This window comes from Scylla paramamosain, chromosome 22, assembly GCF_035594125.1.
Source record: "Scylla paramamosain isolate STU-SP2022 chromosome 22, ASM3559412v1, whole genome shotgun sequence".
Classification (NCBI taxonomy): Eukaryota; Metazoa; Arthropoda; class Malacostraca; order Decapoda; family Portunidae; genus Scylla; species Scylla paramamosain.
Genome location: NC_087172.1, coordinates 13,669,930 through 13,687,429, shown reverse-complemented (window position 1 = coordinate 13,687,429; position 17,500 = coordinate 13,669,930). Strand labels below are relative to the sequence as shown.

The 17,500-nt window shown below is 39.4% G+C and overlaps 1 protein-coding gene across 6 annotated transcripts in view; it reads left to right on the top strand.

Annotated features, from left to right (window-relative positions):
• The window catches only part of LOC135111603 (vascular endothelial growth factor receptor 1-like), a 40,633-nt gene that overhangs the window by 4,868 nt on the left and 18,265 nt on the right, over positions 1–17,500 (top strand). The window contains exons 1-8 of one of the 6 annotated variants that reach the window (XM_064025092.1): positions 6,479–6,654; positions 8,707–8,881; positions 10,321–10,460; positions 10,633–10,692; positions 11,016–11,142; positions 11,757–11,890; positions 12,759–12,906; positions 17,289–17,473. In XM_064025092.1, coding sequence (XP_063881162.1) covers positions 8,830–8,881; positions 10,321–10,460; positions 10,633–10,692; positions 11,016–11,142; positions 11,757–11,890; positions 12,759–12,906; positions 17,289–17,473 — 846 coding nt within the window. In that variant the 5' untranslated portion in view covers positions 6,479–6,654; positions 8,707–8,829. Of the gene's footprint in view, positions 1–6,478; positions 6,655–8,703; positions 8,882–10,320; positions 10,461–10,632; positions 10,693–11,015; positions 11,143–11,756; positions 11,891–12,758; positions 12,907–15,040; positions 15,177–17,288; positions 17,474–17,500 lie in introns of those variants that run through there. The other 5 variants (XM_064025089.1, XM_064025090.1, XM_064025094.1 and 2 more) reach the window with 5 other exon arrangements.

The following is a 17,500-nucleotide window of genomic DNA, read 5'->3' as shown; positions in this document are numbered from 1 at the left end:
ATCACCAAAGAAGGGAAACAAGCCTTATCACGTGTCTTCTAACTGCTATGGCGGCTCCTCAAGCGTAAAAAAATAAATAAAAAAAATCTATGGTACATGTTTGTAGCATATTACTGAGGCTTGTTACCTTGTGGGAGAAAACCTGGACGATTGTGTTGAGCGTACATGGAGGCGCAGCCACAGGGTTGTGAAGTCACTCGCCCCGCTGCCAGTGCCGTCTCACATTCTGGCCGTACACATTCTGGTTCAGTGACTTCTGACTCAGTGTGGTCTTTTTAGTTTTTATTAATTAACTAATTAATTAATTTGTTTATTTATGTAGAAGGGGGCAGCGGGCATGGGGAACAAAATTATATATATATATATATATATATATATATATATATATATATATATATATATATATATATATATATATATATATATATATATATATATATATATATATATATATATATATATACATATATATATATATATATATATATATATATATATATATATAAAATGGCAAGTTATTCACTGTTCATGCATTCCTTCTCTCATGCCTCTTGTCACTGATGCCATGCCAGTGAAAAGAAGAAAACAGAGAGTCTCACTGATTAAACATAAAAGTACAGGCACTTCCCTCTAATCTCCTTTCCTCGTCTCAAGCGTCTTTCGAAAATAATATAAACTTGTACCAGGTAGTTTTATCAAGCTTGAGGAGACGCCGCAAAGAATAAAATGGAAAGTCTTACTGAACAAAAATAAACGAACATACATTATAAAAAATACTGCAGCACTCCACTCCCTCTGCTTTCCACCGTCTGAATCGTCTTCCGAAATAACATAAGCTCGTTTCAGATCGTTTTATCAGTATTTACGGGACGCCACAGCTGGGGAAGTTGCACACACGCAGTAGGCCGAAGCTGGAACAGAGGCAAGTGCAGTGACATTTTGAAATACATCCCCTTCCTGCGACATTTACGAAACAAAAACAATGACATCCTTTACTGGGAAAGAGAAAGAACGGCGGGTCACGTTCTCAGCTCCTTCTCCCGTCACCGCATCCTCCGAGGAAACCAAGAAGACTGACATGACCTGACCTTCCCTTCCCTGACCTAACCTAATCTAATCCTTAATCGCACCTAACCTAATCAAACCTAAACAAATATGACCTAACCTAGTCCATTCTGATCTAACCTAACTTAACGTAACTACTTAAAGCTTAATAACAATAATTAAACAAGTAGACAAACAAATAAACAAGTAAATAAATAAATAAATAACACATCAAGGCATGACGTATTAATCTGACATCATGAATTACCCCAAAAATGTTAAGAAGAAATTTCAATAAAGCAATTATAAAAGGAAGATAAACAAAATGAAAAAAAAAAACACAAAAAAAAAACATGCCTTCTATGAACTGAAAGGATGGGCGCTGGAGAGAGTGAGAGAAAGAGAGAGAGAGAGAGAGAGAGAGAGAGAGAGAGAGAGAGAGAGAGAGAGAGAGAGAGAGAGAGAGAGAGAGCACTAATTTTCTTGTCAACGTCTCTTCCCATTGTCCGGAGCGGTGGATCCCAAACCGTGCTATGTGACGCCCTTGTTGTGCTTCCAATAGACTCCCTGGCCTCCCTCACTTTATTATGTCTATATAAAATGACATATTTTTTACTGTTTATATCTTAGCACTGTGTAGGGTAACAAAGACCCTTGCTTGGATTAAAACAAATGGAGTAAATAAAACAGGCACCGGACATTTTAACAAACATTTGCTTAAAAAGGGGCGAAGAAAAGGACATAGAAAAAAAATATCAAAGTAGAATTGTACAGTTCCGAAAAGTTAATAAAGAATTTGAGAGGATGGTATATAATGTTTAGAAATACTCATAAAGCTGAAATTAACATAAAACGAATGCAGTGAACCACTGACTCCATGATGCGCACACTTTCATAAAATCACATGTAATATAATCATACGAACACACATCCTGTACAAACTAATAATAATGATGATGATGATGATAATAATAATAATAATAACAATAATAATGATAATAATAATTATTATTATTATTATTATTATTTTTATTATTATTATTATTATTATTATTATTATTATTATTATTATAACAATACTACTACTACTACTACTACTACTACTACTACTACTACTACTACTACTACTACTACTAATGATAACAGTCACAAGAAACGTAATACTAACAATAAAAATAGCACACACTGATATTACAAGGCCATCTGGATGTGGAGAGCAAACGTGCTCACCCACCTTCTCCTCCTCCTCCTCCTCCTCTTAAATGATTATTGTGTGAACACACACACACACACACACACACACACACACACACACACACACACACACACACACACACACACACACACACACACACACAGACACACTATAAACACCGCCGTAGAGAGAAAACACACAGCACGCGTCAAGTCAGATCTGAAAGCAAGCCTCAACATCCGTCCCACTATCAGGGCCTATCACTCGCATCCCGTGATTCACCTAATTACGCCTCGAGAATCCCAGATAACGTCGCATTTCTTTGTAGTCCGTATTTTGAAACGCTTTGCTCTCTCACACCGACTATTTTCAAAGGGAACAGAGATAATTACCCCGATTATCAAAAGAGTGTTTCTCGTGTTAGTGATGTAGAAATGTTGTTAATCTGTCACTAGACCATTAAAACGCCCTTAAAAACTCGTCTGACTTCAACTACTAAAGACTTTTCAATGTAGAAGTGTTTTACATTACAGTAAGGTTCTTTGGCTCATATTCTCAAACACTTCTGCAACGCACCTCCATTATTTTCAAAAGACTCTAGTTGAAGTCACACAGGCTTAAGGGTGTCTATATAGTTCCAGTGACAGATTAACAAGATTTTACATTATTAACAGGTGAAACACTCTTGGGAACCCGGCTGGTCATCTCTGTGGCCTTGGAAAGAAGCCTTGGTGAGAGAGCAGTGTTTTAAGATATGGGTTTAGTATTCCAAACTTCCATCCATCCTTACCTGTCTATTATTTGCATTCCATTTACCTCTGTTTCATCAGTAAATTGTACATTATTGTGAGAAGAGTTACAGATGAAAGGCAGAGCAGGAAGAAGAGGGAGGGAGGAAGGAGAAGCAATATTTTTCTTTTTCTTTTCTTCTTCTTCTTCTTATTATTATTATTATTATCATTATTATTATTATCATTATTATTATTATTGTTGTTATCATTATCGTGACAAGAACATAAGAGCATAAGAAAACAAGGGAAGCTGCAAGAAGCTGTCAGATCACCACGTGACACTCGCTTTATGAAACACACGCACACACACACACACACACCTGTTTCCACCTATCATTCTCATCCATAAGTTTGTCTAACCTTTTAAAGCTCCCTAATGACTCATCACTAAAAGCTTGATTACCAAGTCTGTAGTAGTAGTAGTAGTAGTAGTAGTAGATGGTGTTGGTGATAGTGGTAGTAGCTGTATTTCAAGCCAGTGGGTGTACAAGCAGCCTCATAAATTAGTGGAAAGAGGGAAAAGTGAAAGCTTGGGCGCTACAGAGAGGTGCAAGCAAGTACGTACGCCACACCCAGCTGCAGTGTGTGGTGGTGGTGGTGGTGGTGGTGGTGGTGGTGTCACGTTAGCTGGGAGGTGAGGACGTCGCGCTGGCAAACTTGGCGACCTATCTTCGCTGTCACCTTATCTATAAAAAAAGCAAAAAGAAAAAAAACTCTTATTTCCGGTTTTCTCAATCACAGGCGTGGCGTCATAAAAATTAAGAGCTTCGGAACTAATGATGGTGATGATGATGATGATGATGATAGTGGTTACAACAACAACAACAACAACAACAACAACAACAACAACACCAACAACAACACCAACAACGAAAACAACGGAATCACCATCATAATCACCAATACTGTCACCACCAAGATTATAATAATGAAAAAAATCAGTAAAATAATAATAATAATAATAATAATAATAATAATAATAATAATGATAATAATAATAATAATAATAATAATAATAATAATAATAATAATAATAATAATAATAATAATAACAACAACAATGACATTAATGATAATAATAACACACACACACACACACACACACACACACACACACACACACACACACACACACACACACACACACACACACACACACACACACACAAAATAACCAAGTCCACCCTTCTTTTACATATTGACACTCATTCAAAAGGAGAAAATTAAGTAAAAAAAAACAGAACATTAATGAAACTACCATCATATGATCGCTACAAGTCTTCCACACACCACAAATAAAGAGAGAGTAAGTGGTTGGTGAAGGAGGGCAAGCTGGTTGTGATGGTGGTGGTGGTGGTGGTGGTGGGAGGCACAGATAGACAGCATCAGTGTGACAGCAGTACCAAACATGATAACCACACACACACACACACACACTCTCTCTCTCTCTCTCTCTCTCTCTCTCTCTCTCTCTCTCTCTCTCTCTGATCAAATCCTCTTCCTCTTCCCCTTCCTCTCCTCACAGCAGTTAGCAAGCAGTATGAACAGCTGAAAGATGAATGCACAGGAGAACAGACGGCAGAACAAAAATGGAATAGTTTAGAAAAAAGCTATCAAAGGAAACAATTTAATCCCAAAGAGAGAGAGAGGGAGAGAAGAGCAAGGAAACCATGGATGACAGAGGAGATTTTGCACATGATGGATGAAAGAAGACAGCTTAAAGGACGAGATGAGGAACAGTATAATGTACTAAACAGACAAATTCATCGAAAATGTATTGAGGCAAAGGAAATATGGATGAACGACAACTGTGAAGAGATAGAAGAACTGGGAAAAAGAGACCAACAGCTCATGTATGAAAAAGTGAAGGAGATAACATACAAAAAGAAAACAACAACTAGCACTGGAATAAAAAAGAGGGATGGAACAGTAGTGATGGAAGCAGATGCAATTTTGGAAACCTCTGTCCACCTTCTGTGGACAGAAGGTTTGTGAAATGTTTTATATGGTAGGTTTTGTTGTACGGCTGTGAGTCCTGGACAATGAGAAAGGCAGATGAACAAAGACTTCAAGCAGCTGAGATGTGGGTCTGGAGGAGGATGCTTAAAATATCTTGGACTGAAAGAAGAACAAATGAAAAAGTGTTGCAAGGGGTGGGTGTTGGAAGAGAGTTGATGAGTACGGCTAGGAGTAGACGGATGCGCTTCCTGGGCCATGTTAGGAGAAGAGAGGGACTAGAACATCTATCTCTAACTGGTAAAATAGAAGGCAAGAGACCACAAGGAAGACCAAGACAGAAGCACATGGATGGACTGGTGCGAGTGACTGGAGGAGGAATGTCTGCAGCTCAGGTGATACAAGCAACTAGAGACAGGGAACAGTGGAAAACCATGGTTGCCGACGTCCTACGGGATATGGCACGTCAGAAGTTTTTTCATGAGTGTCGCGTCCGTCCTGTCACCAGCTTGCTATCTCTCCCTGTCGTGTATCAGGTACATGAGTCATCTTGCGTGATTTTTTATCATTGTTATTTTTTTTATTTTTATTTTAAGGTCTCTACTCTTATCTTTTTTTTTTTTTCCTTCTGTCTCTCTATTAACTCATGCCAGATTTTATTAGTGGTGTTATTGTTATTATTATTATTACTACTACTACTACTACTATTATTATTATTATTATTATTATCATCATTATTATGGGTGTATTTTTTATCTGTTACTGATGGCTGCGTTAATGTTTTTTTTTTTTTATCGTTATCATTATTCTATTAGATTGTAACGGCCATATTCTGTATTTAGGGTAGTAATAATGAGGTTGATGATAATAGTAGTAGTAATAATGATAATAATAATAATAATAATAATAATAATAATAATAATAATAATAATAATAATAATAATAATAATAATAATAATTGCAAGAACAACAATAATAAAATGAATAGTGATGAGGATGATAATAATAATATTAACGATAATGATGATGATGATAATAAAAATAATAATAATAATAATAATAATAATAATAATAATAATAATAATAATAATAATAATAACATTAATAATTCTATAAGAAGAATAACAACAATAACAATAACGATGACAATACTACAGCTACTACTACTACTACTACTACTACTACTTATAATAATAATAATATAATAATAATAATAATAATAATAATAATAATAATAATAACAATAATAATAACAACAATAACAACAACAATAACAGCAACACACACACACACACACACACACACACACACACCTGAGCGTTTTCAAGATTACTCCTATCATTATCACGCTCGCTTTGCCCAAGAGTTATTTGCCTCTACAAGGGCGCTGTGGTCCCCCTCACGTTATCACTGTTATCAGATAGCGAAGAAGTGTCCTTACCCCCTCCCTCTCTCCCTCCCTCTCTCCCCTCCTCTCCTCAAGCAGTGTAGTGTACGCAGCCGTGGAGGGAAGAGAATTGTACAGTTGTAGAGGAGGAAGTGTACAAGTGTGACCCGTGTGATATTGTCGTTTTCTTTTTCTTTCCTTGGTGGAAGCATAACTTTGTCAGTTTTCATCTCAGTTTTTACGAGTGTTTGCGGAGGAGTCACCGTGCAGGAGGATGTGAGGTGAGGGGAATGCGTGTGTGTGTGTGTGTGTGTGTGTGTGTGTGTGTGTGTGTGTGTGTGTGTGACAGGATGCTCATTTAATTTTTTTTTTTTTTTTTTTTTTTTTGGTTGTGGGTAGTAAAGCGTATATTCGTTGCAAGGAAAACACTAATGAGTTCCTGATGAAAATGAATAAATAATTAAGTAAAGTTAACTTCAAAACAACAACAACAAAATAAAAGTCATGTCTGATATGAGATACGGACAACGCCATGCGCCGAGAGAGAGAGAGAGAGAGAGAGAGAGAGAGAGAGAGAGAGAGAGAGAGAGAGAGAGAGAGAGAGAGATGCACACGTAATACAGGTTTTGTGCAAGAAAGGAAAGTACTGAACGTGTACACATCTCAAGGAAAAAAAGTACATGAAAGTCGCGTGGAACAAACAGTTATATCCCTCACACATCATAACCGTCCCCCTCCCCCCCTCCCCCCCAACAACCATTACTGCCCCTCCCACCATCCTGTCCACCACCACCACCACCACCACCACCAGACCCCTTATGCTACTTCTCTGTTACTGCTGTTGCTGATCCTTCTTCTCCTCCTTCTACTACTACCACTACTACTACTAGTATTTCTCCTATTACCGCCCCTACTATTACTACAACAACTACTACTACTATTACTACTGCTACTTCTACTACTACTACTACCACTACTACTACTACTCTCTCTCTCTCTTTTTCTCTCTCTCTCCATCAACACAATCAGATCTTTGTATTCTTCCGCCAGTCAGAGACACACGGCATACCACAATATGTAAACGTACAAACTCTTAACAAAATCACTGGCGGGCAAGAGTGAATCCCTGGCAAGAGTGTGAGCAAGAAGTCGGGCATCCCCTGACGTCAGTGATAGCGTGAATATTTCCGCTGAAAATACTAACCCTCTCCCCTCTCAGTGTGCCCGTTATACCACATCTATTCTTACATAAAGGGACACAACTCTCCTCTTCTCAACTTGTGTCCTATACGCAGTTTGGATGAACCTTCTCCTTGTGGTTCTATTGTATACTTCTGCTTCATCTCTCCCTTTCTGTCTTACATCCTAATTCACGCACCCAGTTTTTTCGGTCTTCCTGCCTTTATTCTTCCGTGTACTACTTCCATTTTCTATTGTGTTCCTGCCAACGTGGTTCTCTTCCCTCCTTAGAATGCCACCGTGCCACCTCAGTCTCTCTTTCTGTGCCTTCTTTGATATTTCTGTCACTTAGAGACGCAACGCTGGTGTCCTAACCTAACGAGTGTGTGTGCACCTGTCTACAGGAATCATATCGGCAGTCTCTTCCACTAATGTTATTATGAGTACTATATTAATTTAGTATTTATGATACCATGTGTATGTTTGTATACTTTTACCACCACCACCAACACCACCACCACTACTACTACTACTACTACTACTACTACTGTTGAATAATAGCAGTAGGGATAGCAACACACACACACACACCTGGTCGATCAGAGGCGAGCGAGAGCGTATCCCGCTAACCCTCTAAGCAACAATGATAGCAGCTTATCAGATAAGTCCCTTCCTAACGGTGTCCACCAAGACGCTCTCTCTCTCTCTCTCTCTCTCTCTCTCTCTCTCTCTCTCTCTCTCTCTCTCTCCGTTGCGGTGACTAACGAACCATCCACCCAACCAATCAATTAACAACCAATCAAACTAGCTAAGTAATTGATTAATAAAGGAATGTACAAAAGAACAAACGAACCACCCATCCATCCATCCATCCATCCATCCAACCAACCAACCAACCAACTAACTAACAAACAAACTAACCTAACTAGCTAACTAAATGATTAACCAAGGGATGAAGGAACGAACCGGCTAACAAACAAATTAACTAACTAAATCAATCAATAAGTAAACAAACATTACATTTTCTACACGTTATTCTGCAAACAAACTTAAGCAACTTGACTACAGTTGTCTAAGTAAGCAAGCAAGCAAGTAAGCAAGCAAGTAAGCAAGCAAATAAGTAAGTAAGAGTAACTTTTTACTTGTTCCAGCAGGTGCCTCATAGTAACTCGCTGGCAGGGCAGTAGAGGATCGCCGCTGCAGTACCTACGAATGTCTGGTGCCGGACCGCCTCCTGTTCATTCGCATCCAAGAAGGTGTTCCCGTCGTCACCTACCATGCCGCCCTCCCTCCATCTCCTCCTCCTCGTTTCCTCCATCTTCCTTACAGGTAATAACGCCCACCCGCTCATTCACTCACTTTTCACTTGCTAATTGGCTTGTAAGAAACCAAAGAAAGTTTTAACTCGCATCAGAATCACCCAGAAATTAGGTTTGAACTGCAAAGCATGGGTGTCACAGGGGAAGATGCAAGGAACAAAAACAACTGGAGAAGACTCGTACATGACGCCAACCCCTGATTCAGGGAAAAAGGTGAAAGAAGAAGAAGGTGAAGAAGAGTCACTCAGAAGACCCGTGTGCTGAACTAGGTGCTTTAGAAACAGGATTAACGTTCACATGACGAGGACAACAAGCACTATGAACGGGGCTGGGCTGGAAAGCAAGGCATTCAGTGCGGTGTTCGTAGCCTTCAGTCAAGGACGGCTTTCTAATAATAGCACGGGGTCTTGAAGATATCATCATGACCATTAGCTTACAGGAATCTGCTGCCGCGCAAAGGTCTTCCCCGATGCTTGGTCGACCTATGCAATGATAATAATGATATTGTTAATAATAATAAAAATAATAATAATAATGATAATAATAATAATAATAATAATAATAATAATAATGATAATAATAATAATAATAATAATAATAATAATAATAATAATAACTATTATTATTATTATTATTATTATTATTATTATTATTATTATTATTATTATTATTATTATTATCATTATTATTATTATTATTATTATTATTATTATTACTATTATCATTATTATTATTATTATTATTATTATTATTATTATTATTATTATTATTATTGTTATGATTATATTTTTTTATTATTATAATCATGATCATCATGATAATTATGATGATCATCATCATTATCATCATTACTGTTACTACTACCACTACTACTACTGTTGCTACTACTACTGCTACTACTACTACTACTACTACTACTACTACTACTACTACTACTACTACTACTACTACTACTACTATTATAACTCCTGCTGGTACTACTAATAAAGATATATCATTTGTACGTACAGTAATATTACTTTCATCACCATCAGCTGCTGTTGTTACTGGTGTTCATGTTGAAAGGTTGAAAGCATTACTGTGGTCAAAAATTACTTCAAGTCTTGTATATTAACAAACATCCTGTTTACTAAAATTAAACATTCCTTGAAAAATTAGTCAGTGTGTGTGTGTGTGTGTGTGTGTGTGTGTGTGTGCGTGTTACTTCTCGTGTGGTCTCTAACCTAACCTAACCTAACCTATCCTTGCCTAATCTAACCTAACCTCACCTGTCCTAACGAAAAGTAAGCTAAGTCCTAACCAAACGTAACCTAACCTAACCCTAAACTAACGTACCCTAACCTATCCTAACCTTGCAAAACCTAACCTAACCTAACCTAACGTAACTCAATAGCTGTGGTGGCTGGTGGGTTTCATGTGACCCAATAACTGATAATAACAACTGCCCAGGAGCATGCGGAACGGTGCTGGGAAAACCTGAGATCTTCCCTAACCAAGATGAGTTGATACTGGAGGCGGGCGAGTCCCTTAACCTCACGTGCCGCGCTGCTCACCCTGTCGCCTGGTGCACAGATCATAAATTCACCACAGTAAGTTATCACACACATTCTCTCTCTCTCTCTCTCTCTCTCTCTCTCTCTCTCTCTCTCTCTCTCTCTCTCTCTCTCTCATGCCAAAATTAACGTAGCGCATTGTAAGGCAGAAAAGGGATGTCAGTTTTATTTATTTATTTATTTATTTTTATTTTTTCCCCGTCTACAGGAACACTACGAGGAGCTGTACGATAAAACGGACAACAAAGCATTCATCAGCACCCTCACGGTAAGCTTGCACGTGTTTATTTGCGCTTTTATCTATTTACATCTTCTTAATGTGAAGGGAACTTTCAAAACATACAGGAAGATGGTGGAGGCGCGTTGAGATCCCACTTAATTACCATTCCTGTAAAATTATCACTAGAATCATGAAAATACCCTTGAAAAGCTCAATAACATTAACTACAGCTTACTAAACTATCACTGAAGTCAAGTAAATAGTCTTGAACCCCCCTCTCCCCCCCCCAATAACTTTCACTAAAGCCTATCACAAGTAGGCTAGATGAGACAAAGAAAAGCTTGAAAATGCGGTCCTCTCTCTTGCTCCAGATCGACGCAGTAAATACATCCCACGTTGGTTATTTCTCCTGCGTCTTCAACACCAGTGAGAATAGGGAGAACAATAACTGCGATGTCAACGACCCAGCCATCACCTCCCTCTACCTGTATGTCAAAGGTAAGTCACGATGCCACTAGTGCTGAGGACAGTAGCACCACCTTTCCCAGCACAGTAGTCATCTATACAGTACTTTTTTTTTTTTTATCTTTAATACAATGGTATGTCGCAGAGAGAACTTTTCGCAGAGCAGCTCATCGCGATAGACATGTCACAAAATTGCAAGTTTTATTTCTTGTGGGCAATAAAGTGGGAACTGTATTTGGCACTTCTCAGCGCTTGAAAAAAAAAAAAAATGATGTATAGGCACCATACTGTAGCAAATAACGAACTTCCAAATGGCTGCTGACCATCATTTGATACTGACGTGACACAATGCACTCATTCCCTTCAGTCTCCAAGTGTAATACGCCTGTATTATAACAATTAACAGACTGTTCACTCAGTTTATTAAAGTTGTATAAAACTATACTCTTTTGTCTTTCTGTGGATGAAGGTCAAGGCTACGTCACTGAGGTTCTTTAAGTTACCCTTCAGCAACACTCCTCGAGGCGCGTGCCAGCGAGCATTGAACAATATCGTATCCTGCCGAGTGTGGGTTACTGACCGAAAGAAGTGGTCATGTAATGCTGTGTTACATGGCGACATATTCAAATAACCTTCAACCCTTGCAGACCTGGAGAATCTGATGGTGACGTTTCAAAACGGCATAGTGCTGCACACGCCGGTCAGGGAGTCTGTCGTCCTTCCTTGCAGGTCCACCTTTCCTCAAGTGAATATGACTCTTACCAAGAACTACGAGCCCTACGTGAGTCTTACACATGGAATGTTTTGATGGAGGGAATGCATGAAGCTAAATGGAGGGGATATAAGTACGATTATATATATATATATATATATAGAGAGAGAGAGAGAGAGAGAGAGAGAGAGAGAGAGAGAGAGAGAGAGAGAGAGAGAGAGAGAGAGAGAGAGAGAGAGAGAGAGAGATGCTTTGAGACTAAAGGAAATGATGTCGAGAGAAGGCTGCACTACAACGTGAAATGTGTGTTTACCATCACACGTGCGGGTCTCCTTTTACTTTTCAAGGAGTGATATCCTAAAAAAATAAATAAATAATAATAAATAATAATCAATATATAAATAAAAAGATGATAAAGAAAACTTTGAATGAGTCGGATTGCAGATTTTCCGTACAATAAGTAATTTTTACAATAAATAATTGTTACTTTGCCGTCACTCAAAATGTACTGGCGGTGTGAGTGACTAACAAGCATCACCCAAGTCTATTCTACAAGTCTCCGTAGAATCATCTACATATCAACCTTCCTTCTTCAGCGTCACATTAGTCCTTTTTCAATTCTTTGCTTTTTATTCTTTCGGCATTTTTTTCGTTTTAGTCTCAAAACACGCAATATTTTCTTGCTTTTAAGAAGTCAATATCTAAACTCTTTGTCCTCATTCTTATGCTAATATTTAAAAAAGTTAAATTAAAACAAATAATAAAAATTTCAACTTCGTTCCTCTCTCATTTAAGTTAGGAATTACAACAATTATTCTAAGTTTAATACTAACAACAAAAATAATAGGAAGGTTTGAGCTTACGCGGCGCAGATCAAAATTCTTCAGGGTTGATTTGGTGCCTCTGAACAGATCACTTCATCCTCCCAAACTTGCAGGGATGCGAGGAATGGGAGCAATGTAACTACGACCCGCGGGAAGGCTTCACGGTCTGGATCGATGAGATATATACCTACTTCACCTGCATAGCGGTGTACGACGACCACGAGTCGTATACGTATGAGGTTGTCGTCCGCGGCAAAGAGAGTTCGTATGACATGCACTGTTAGCCTGCTTACGCCAGGCGACGAAGCGGCGATGCTTAGCTCACACACACACACACACACACACACACACACACACACGTGCGCGTGCGACGCAGTAGCCTTTTGTTCTCAAAAGAGCATTAACCAGCATCCCCAGCAAAGGATATTCCTATGAACTACAAAGCCAGAAATTAAAGAAAATGAATGATACAGACATAAATAAATGGGTAAGCAAGTAAGTTATTTTTCTCTTTCATGAGTAAATATTTGTCGTAGATGGCAGCGTTCTTCCCTCTTCCGCCTTTGAGATGAGAGGTATATACCTGGTCTGCCAGAACAACACCACACAAAAAATATGTGAATCTTCGAATGCCATCATAAATAAACCAGGTCGTTCATGCCAGGATTTATTCCAGACAATGGTGTGTTTGTTACTCTTTGGATGTCTGGTACTGTGACATTGTCTTTAGTCATAACTGAAACTCTCCAAAGGCACTGACAGGACACGGCCCTCCTGGTACATGATATGCTAACTTTTCAGCAAGTCAAAAGGCTGAATTGTTCATTACAGTTAGCTTTTCGCAACTATCCAGTGGTTCGAGAGAGGTCGTGTGTGTGGCACTGTATTGTGTTCCTCCTCCCTCCCAGCAATTACCTGGCTGCTTTTTAGTTAACCCTTTGGTATGTGCAAGTGGAGGCTACTGTGCCCACCTCAGGTACATGTTGTTAAGCTAAGCAAAGCTTCCTTACTAACCCACTAACCTAGCAAGGCAGGGACCCGCACACTGTGTCTTATTAAGTCGTTATTCCAGAGCGATCAGAGAGTAAAAGTAGAGACATTATTATTTGCGTGTGTGTATAACGTCCCTGCATCTTACTTCAAGCCTGATACTGACGCTTGCCGTCCACCGATGATCTTCAACCTACCCAAAGTTTGCGTGATGTACTTTTCGCTTCAGCTTCCTTGTTACTCACTCGGCCGCGACTTGTCCAGGAAACTGATTTACTGCCCATCTTGGCTTGATGGCGGAATTCCCATGCTGAAACCAATTTGGTGCTTCAGCATTCAGCTTTCCACGGGCATACAAACTATAACCCAGAGGCGCTGGCATACACGCTGTTACCACGTGCGTCGTGCTGTGTTTCTACTGGCGCTCATTCCACGCCTGAGTTGCCACACCTCTGATGCTTTTTGTATGTGTAAGAACCGTACTGATATAAACAGGCCGTGCTCGAAGTTTCATCATTAATTTGAAATAATAACAATTCTAACTTAACCATGCCAAAAATAGAGATTTGTAAAACTATTGGTTTGACAATAATTTTACAGATCTCTACTTTTTCATTCTTTTTTCATGACTTCAAATAATTCAAGACCAAATATTAATATACTGATTGTGCCAGCTAAATTCATATCACGGGTATAATTGTAACAATTTTCCACATCACCTTTAATCAGGGAATGCTTGATGATGCCGGCTACAAGATGGCTACTCTTCCGCGGCATCGCAAGCCACCTTACACATTTGTTTTTCTTTTTTTTTATGTAGGAGGGACACCGGCCAAGGACAACAAAAATCCGATGAAAAAAAAAAAAAAGCCCCCTGAGATGCCGGTCCCCGAATAGGGTCCAAAGCTGTAGTCAAAAATTGAAGGATAAGTGTCTTGTCAAAAATTGAAGGATAAGTATCTTGAAACCTCCTTCTTGAAGGAATTCAATTCATAGGAAGGTGGAAATACAGAAGCAGGCAGGGAGTTTCAGAGTTTACCAGAGAAATGGATGAATGATTGAGAATAATGGTCAACTCTTGCATTAGAGAGGTGGACAGAATAGGGGTGAGAGAAAGAAGAAAGTCTTGTGCAACGAGGCCACGGGAGGAGGGAGGCATGCAGTTAGCAAGATCAGAAGAGTAGTTAGCATGAAAATAGTGGAAGAGGATAGCTAGACATGCAACAGTGCGGGAATGAGAAAGAGGCTGAAGACAGTCAGTTAGAGGAGAGGAGTTGATGAGACGAAAAGCTTTTGATTCCACCCTGTCCAAAAGAGCGGTTTGAGTGTACACCATTCCGCTCTCGCACTCGTGTTACAACTATCCACGCATCCTCACGCGTGGCTCAGTGAACACTTTCCTCAGCAGAGAACTGAGTACGATCCCCGAAGCGGCTTCCTTATCAAGCAGGTCACCGTGAAAAAGAACGAGGGACACTATGTGTGCAATGCTGCTTATCATCATAAAACTCAAGAAAGAATTTTGATCATGGACGTTACTGGTATGCTAACATTGGTTTTTGTTCTGCTAAAAAAAAGTTACGTTTATTTATTTATTTATTTTATTTTTTTATGATTACTAATCTAACTCAGGCATATAATTCTCGTGTCTGTCGTCTTTGTTATTTTGGATGCGTCCACAGTGGCTGTGTTAAGCGGGTGTTACGCTGGTTCTCGTCTGGAGTTACGTGTTGCTATATATGTGGTCATTATCCCTTTGATTGCTGTGGCTTCTCAAACATAATGAAGGTGGTCTGATGTGGGTTTAGAATCATAGGTTTGCAAGACACCACAGACAACAAGAGAAGCGGTGGAATATCTCAGCTTTTTTCGTAAGCAGTGTTTAATTTATGCTCAGCAAATTCATCTAGTAAATGAATAACAATTGTCCTTAGCAATCAAAGGTTGAAGCTGTAGCAGTAGTTGTCATAGTCAATAGTCGAGTAAGCTTTTCATACTCACTTTCACTGCATCTGGTGTTTTCCCCCAGTATCAAGTAATTTTTTTTTCGGTTTTTAGATCCGAATATCCTTTTATTTCACGGCTAGGACGGTGCCTCCTAACGAAGGACCTTTTGTTTTGGAAACAGGACACATCGGCCCCCAAGCGCGGTTGGCACCACTATACCACGGCGGCTCCGAATCCCATGGCCTCTGTCCTATACTGGAAATCTGTCATTTCTCGAATTCTGTAATGAGACTTTTAACAATTCAGAGGTCTCAAAATGAAGGAAAAACGCTTAATACAGTGCAAGTGAGTGTGGGAGGTTACTCGAATTTTGACCATGACTAACAATTAAAGATTGGTGTTGAAATTTGTGGTATGGCGTGATGAGAGAGAGAGAGAGAGAGAGAGAGAGAGAGAGAGAGAGAGAGAGAGAGAGAGAGAGAGAGAGAGAGAGAGAGAGAGAGAGCGGTCTACATCTCCCCATAATAACCATGACATAAGACTAGCAACATTCGGCCAAGGACTTCACGTCTACCGTACATTCTCTTTGCGCCTTCCTCCCTCACTTCGGAAATCGAAGCCTTGAGTAATAAAACACATTTAATAGACCTGCATAAAACTGCCCCCTTTAGAGCCAACTCTCTCCAAGCTAAGGAGCCACACACGAGTAAAGTGGAGAAAGATGATTATCAAAGAACGGATCAACTGCGCCAAGGCAAAACACGCAACTCTGGAGGGTGCCGCTGCTTGGTACTAGAGAGAAGGCTACGAGAAGACTGTCTTACTATCTCGTTCTCCACCAGGATCGAACTCGGGGCGTCTCAGTTTAAGCCAAGCTAGGTATCCATTATGCCACAGCAAATTAGTGTCTCTCATCGACTTCGTTATCAAAATACTCTCTTATCTTTCCAGCGGCATCATGCGTACTATATTTTCTATTTCCTGTGGCTTTCTGCTTTCCCTGTATGAGTACGTCCCTTCCTCTGCCCAAGTCTTCCCGACGTTACCAAGGTCATGTACTGTAACACCTCACATCCCGCGATAAGTTAGAGCCACAGCTTTACCTAACAGAGTTGCTGCTAAAGGAATGGAGAAAATTATAATACTTACTGGAGGCCTTTTGCTTTTGCTTTGTGCATGTGTTATGTTCGCTACTTGTGATGTCTTATACTAATCACTTTCTGCTTTGCTTCTTTTTCCACTGCATGCATTATATTTACATGTAAAATGCTTCCGTCTTTCCCCCTCCTTTTTTATCCTCCATTTTCATTATTTTTACATGTATTTTTCAATATATTTCCCATTTTTGTTTGTGTAAAGTTTCGTTCCTCCCTTCTCTAGAAATATATTTTTCAATGGATTAATTCGAAATCCTGCACTTAATTTCTAGTCTGTTTATTGTTGCTTTCTATTTCCTGTTTATGTTTGACCTGTGTGGTCATGACCGTGTCACACCAAAACAATTCATTCTCTCAAGTGCTGAGTAGGTAACGATGTTGCTTTCACTGTATTGGGTAAGTAGCGCTCTCTCATGAAGCCATTGTGATCATGTCATTTATCACTGCTTGCTGTGTGTGTGTGTGTGTGTGTGTGTGTGTGTGTGTGTGTGTGTGAGTGCGTGTGTTTCTCACGTTTTCCTTGTCTCATTTCCGCTCTTCGACGTGAAGATTTAACCAAGAAGCCTAACCAGCCCACGGTGGATGTGGAGGGCGCTTGGCAAGAGGATGGACTGGAGGACACCGTTGTGTACTACGTGAGGGAAGGCACCAGTGTTAACCTGACCTGCATCTACCAATTTAAAGAAGTACCCTTATCAATGAAACTTGAGTGGAGTGACAGTTCATCAAACAAGGTGAGCTGCTGATCTCTCTCTCTCTCT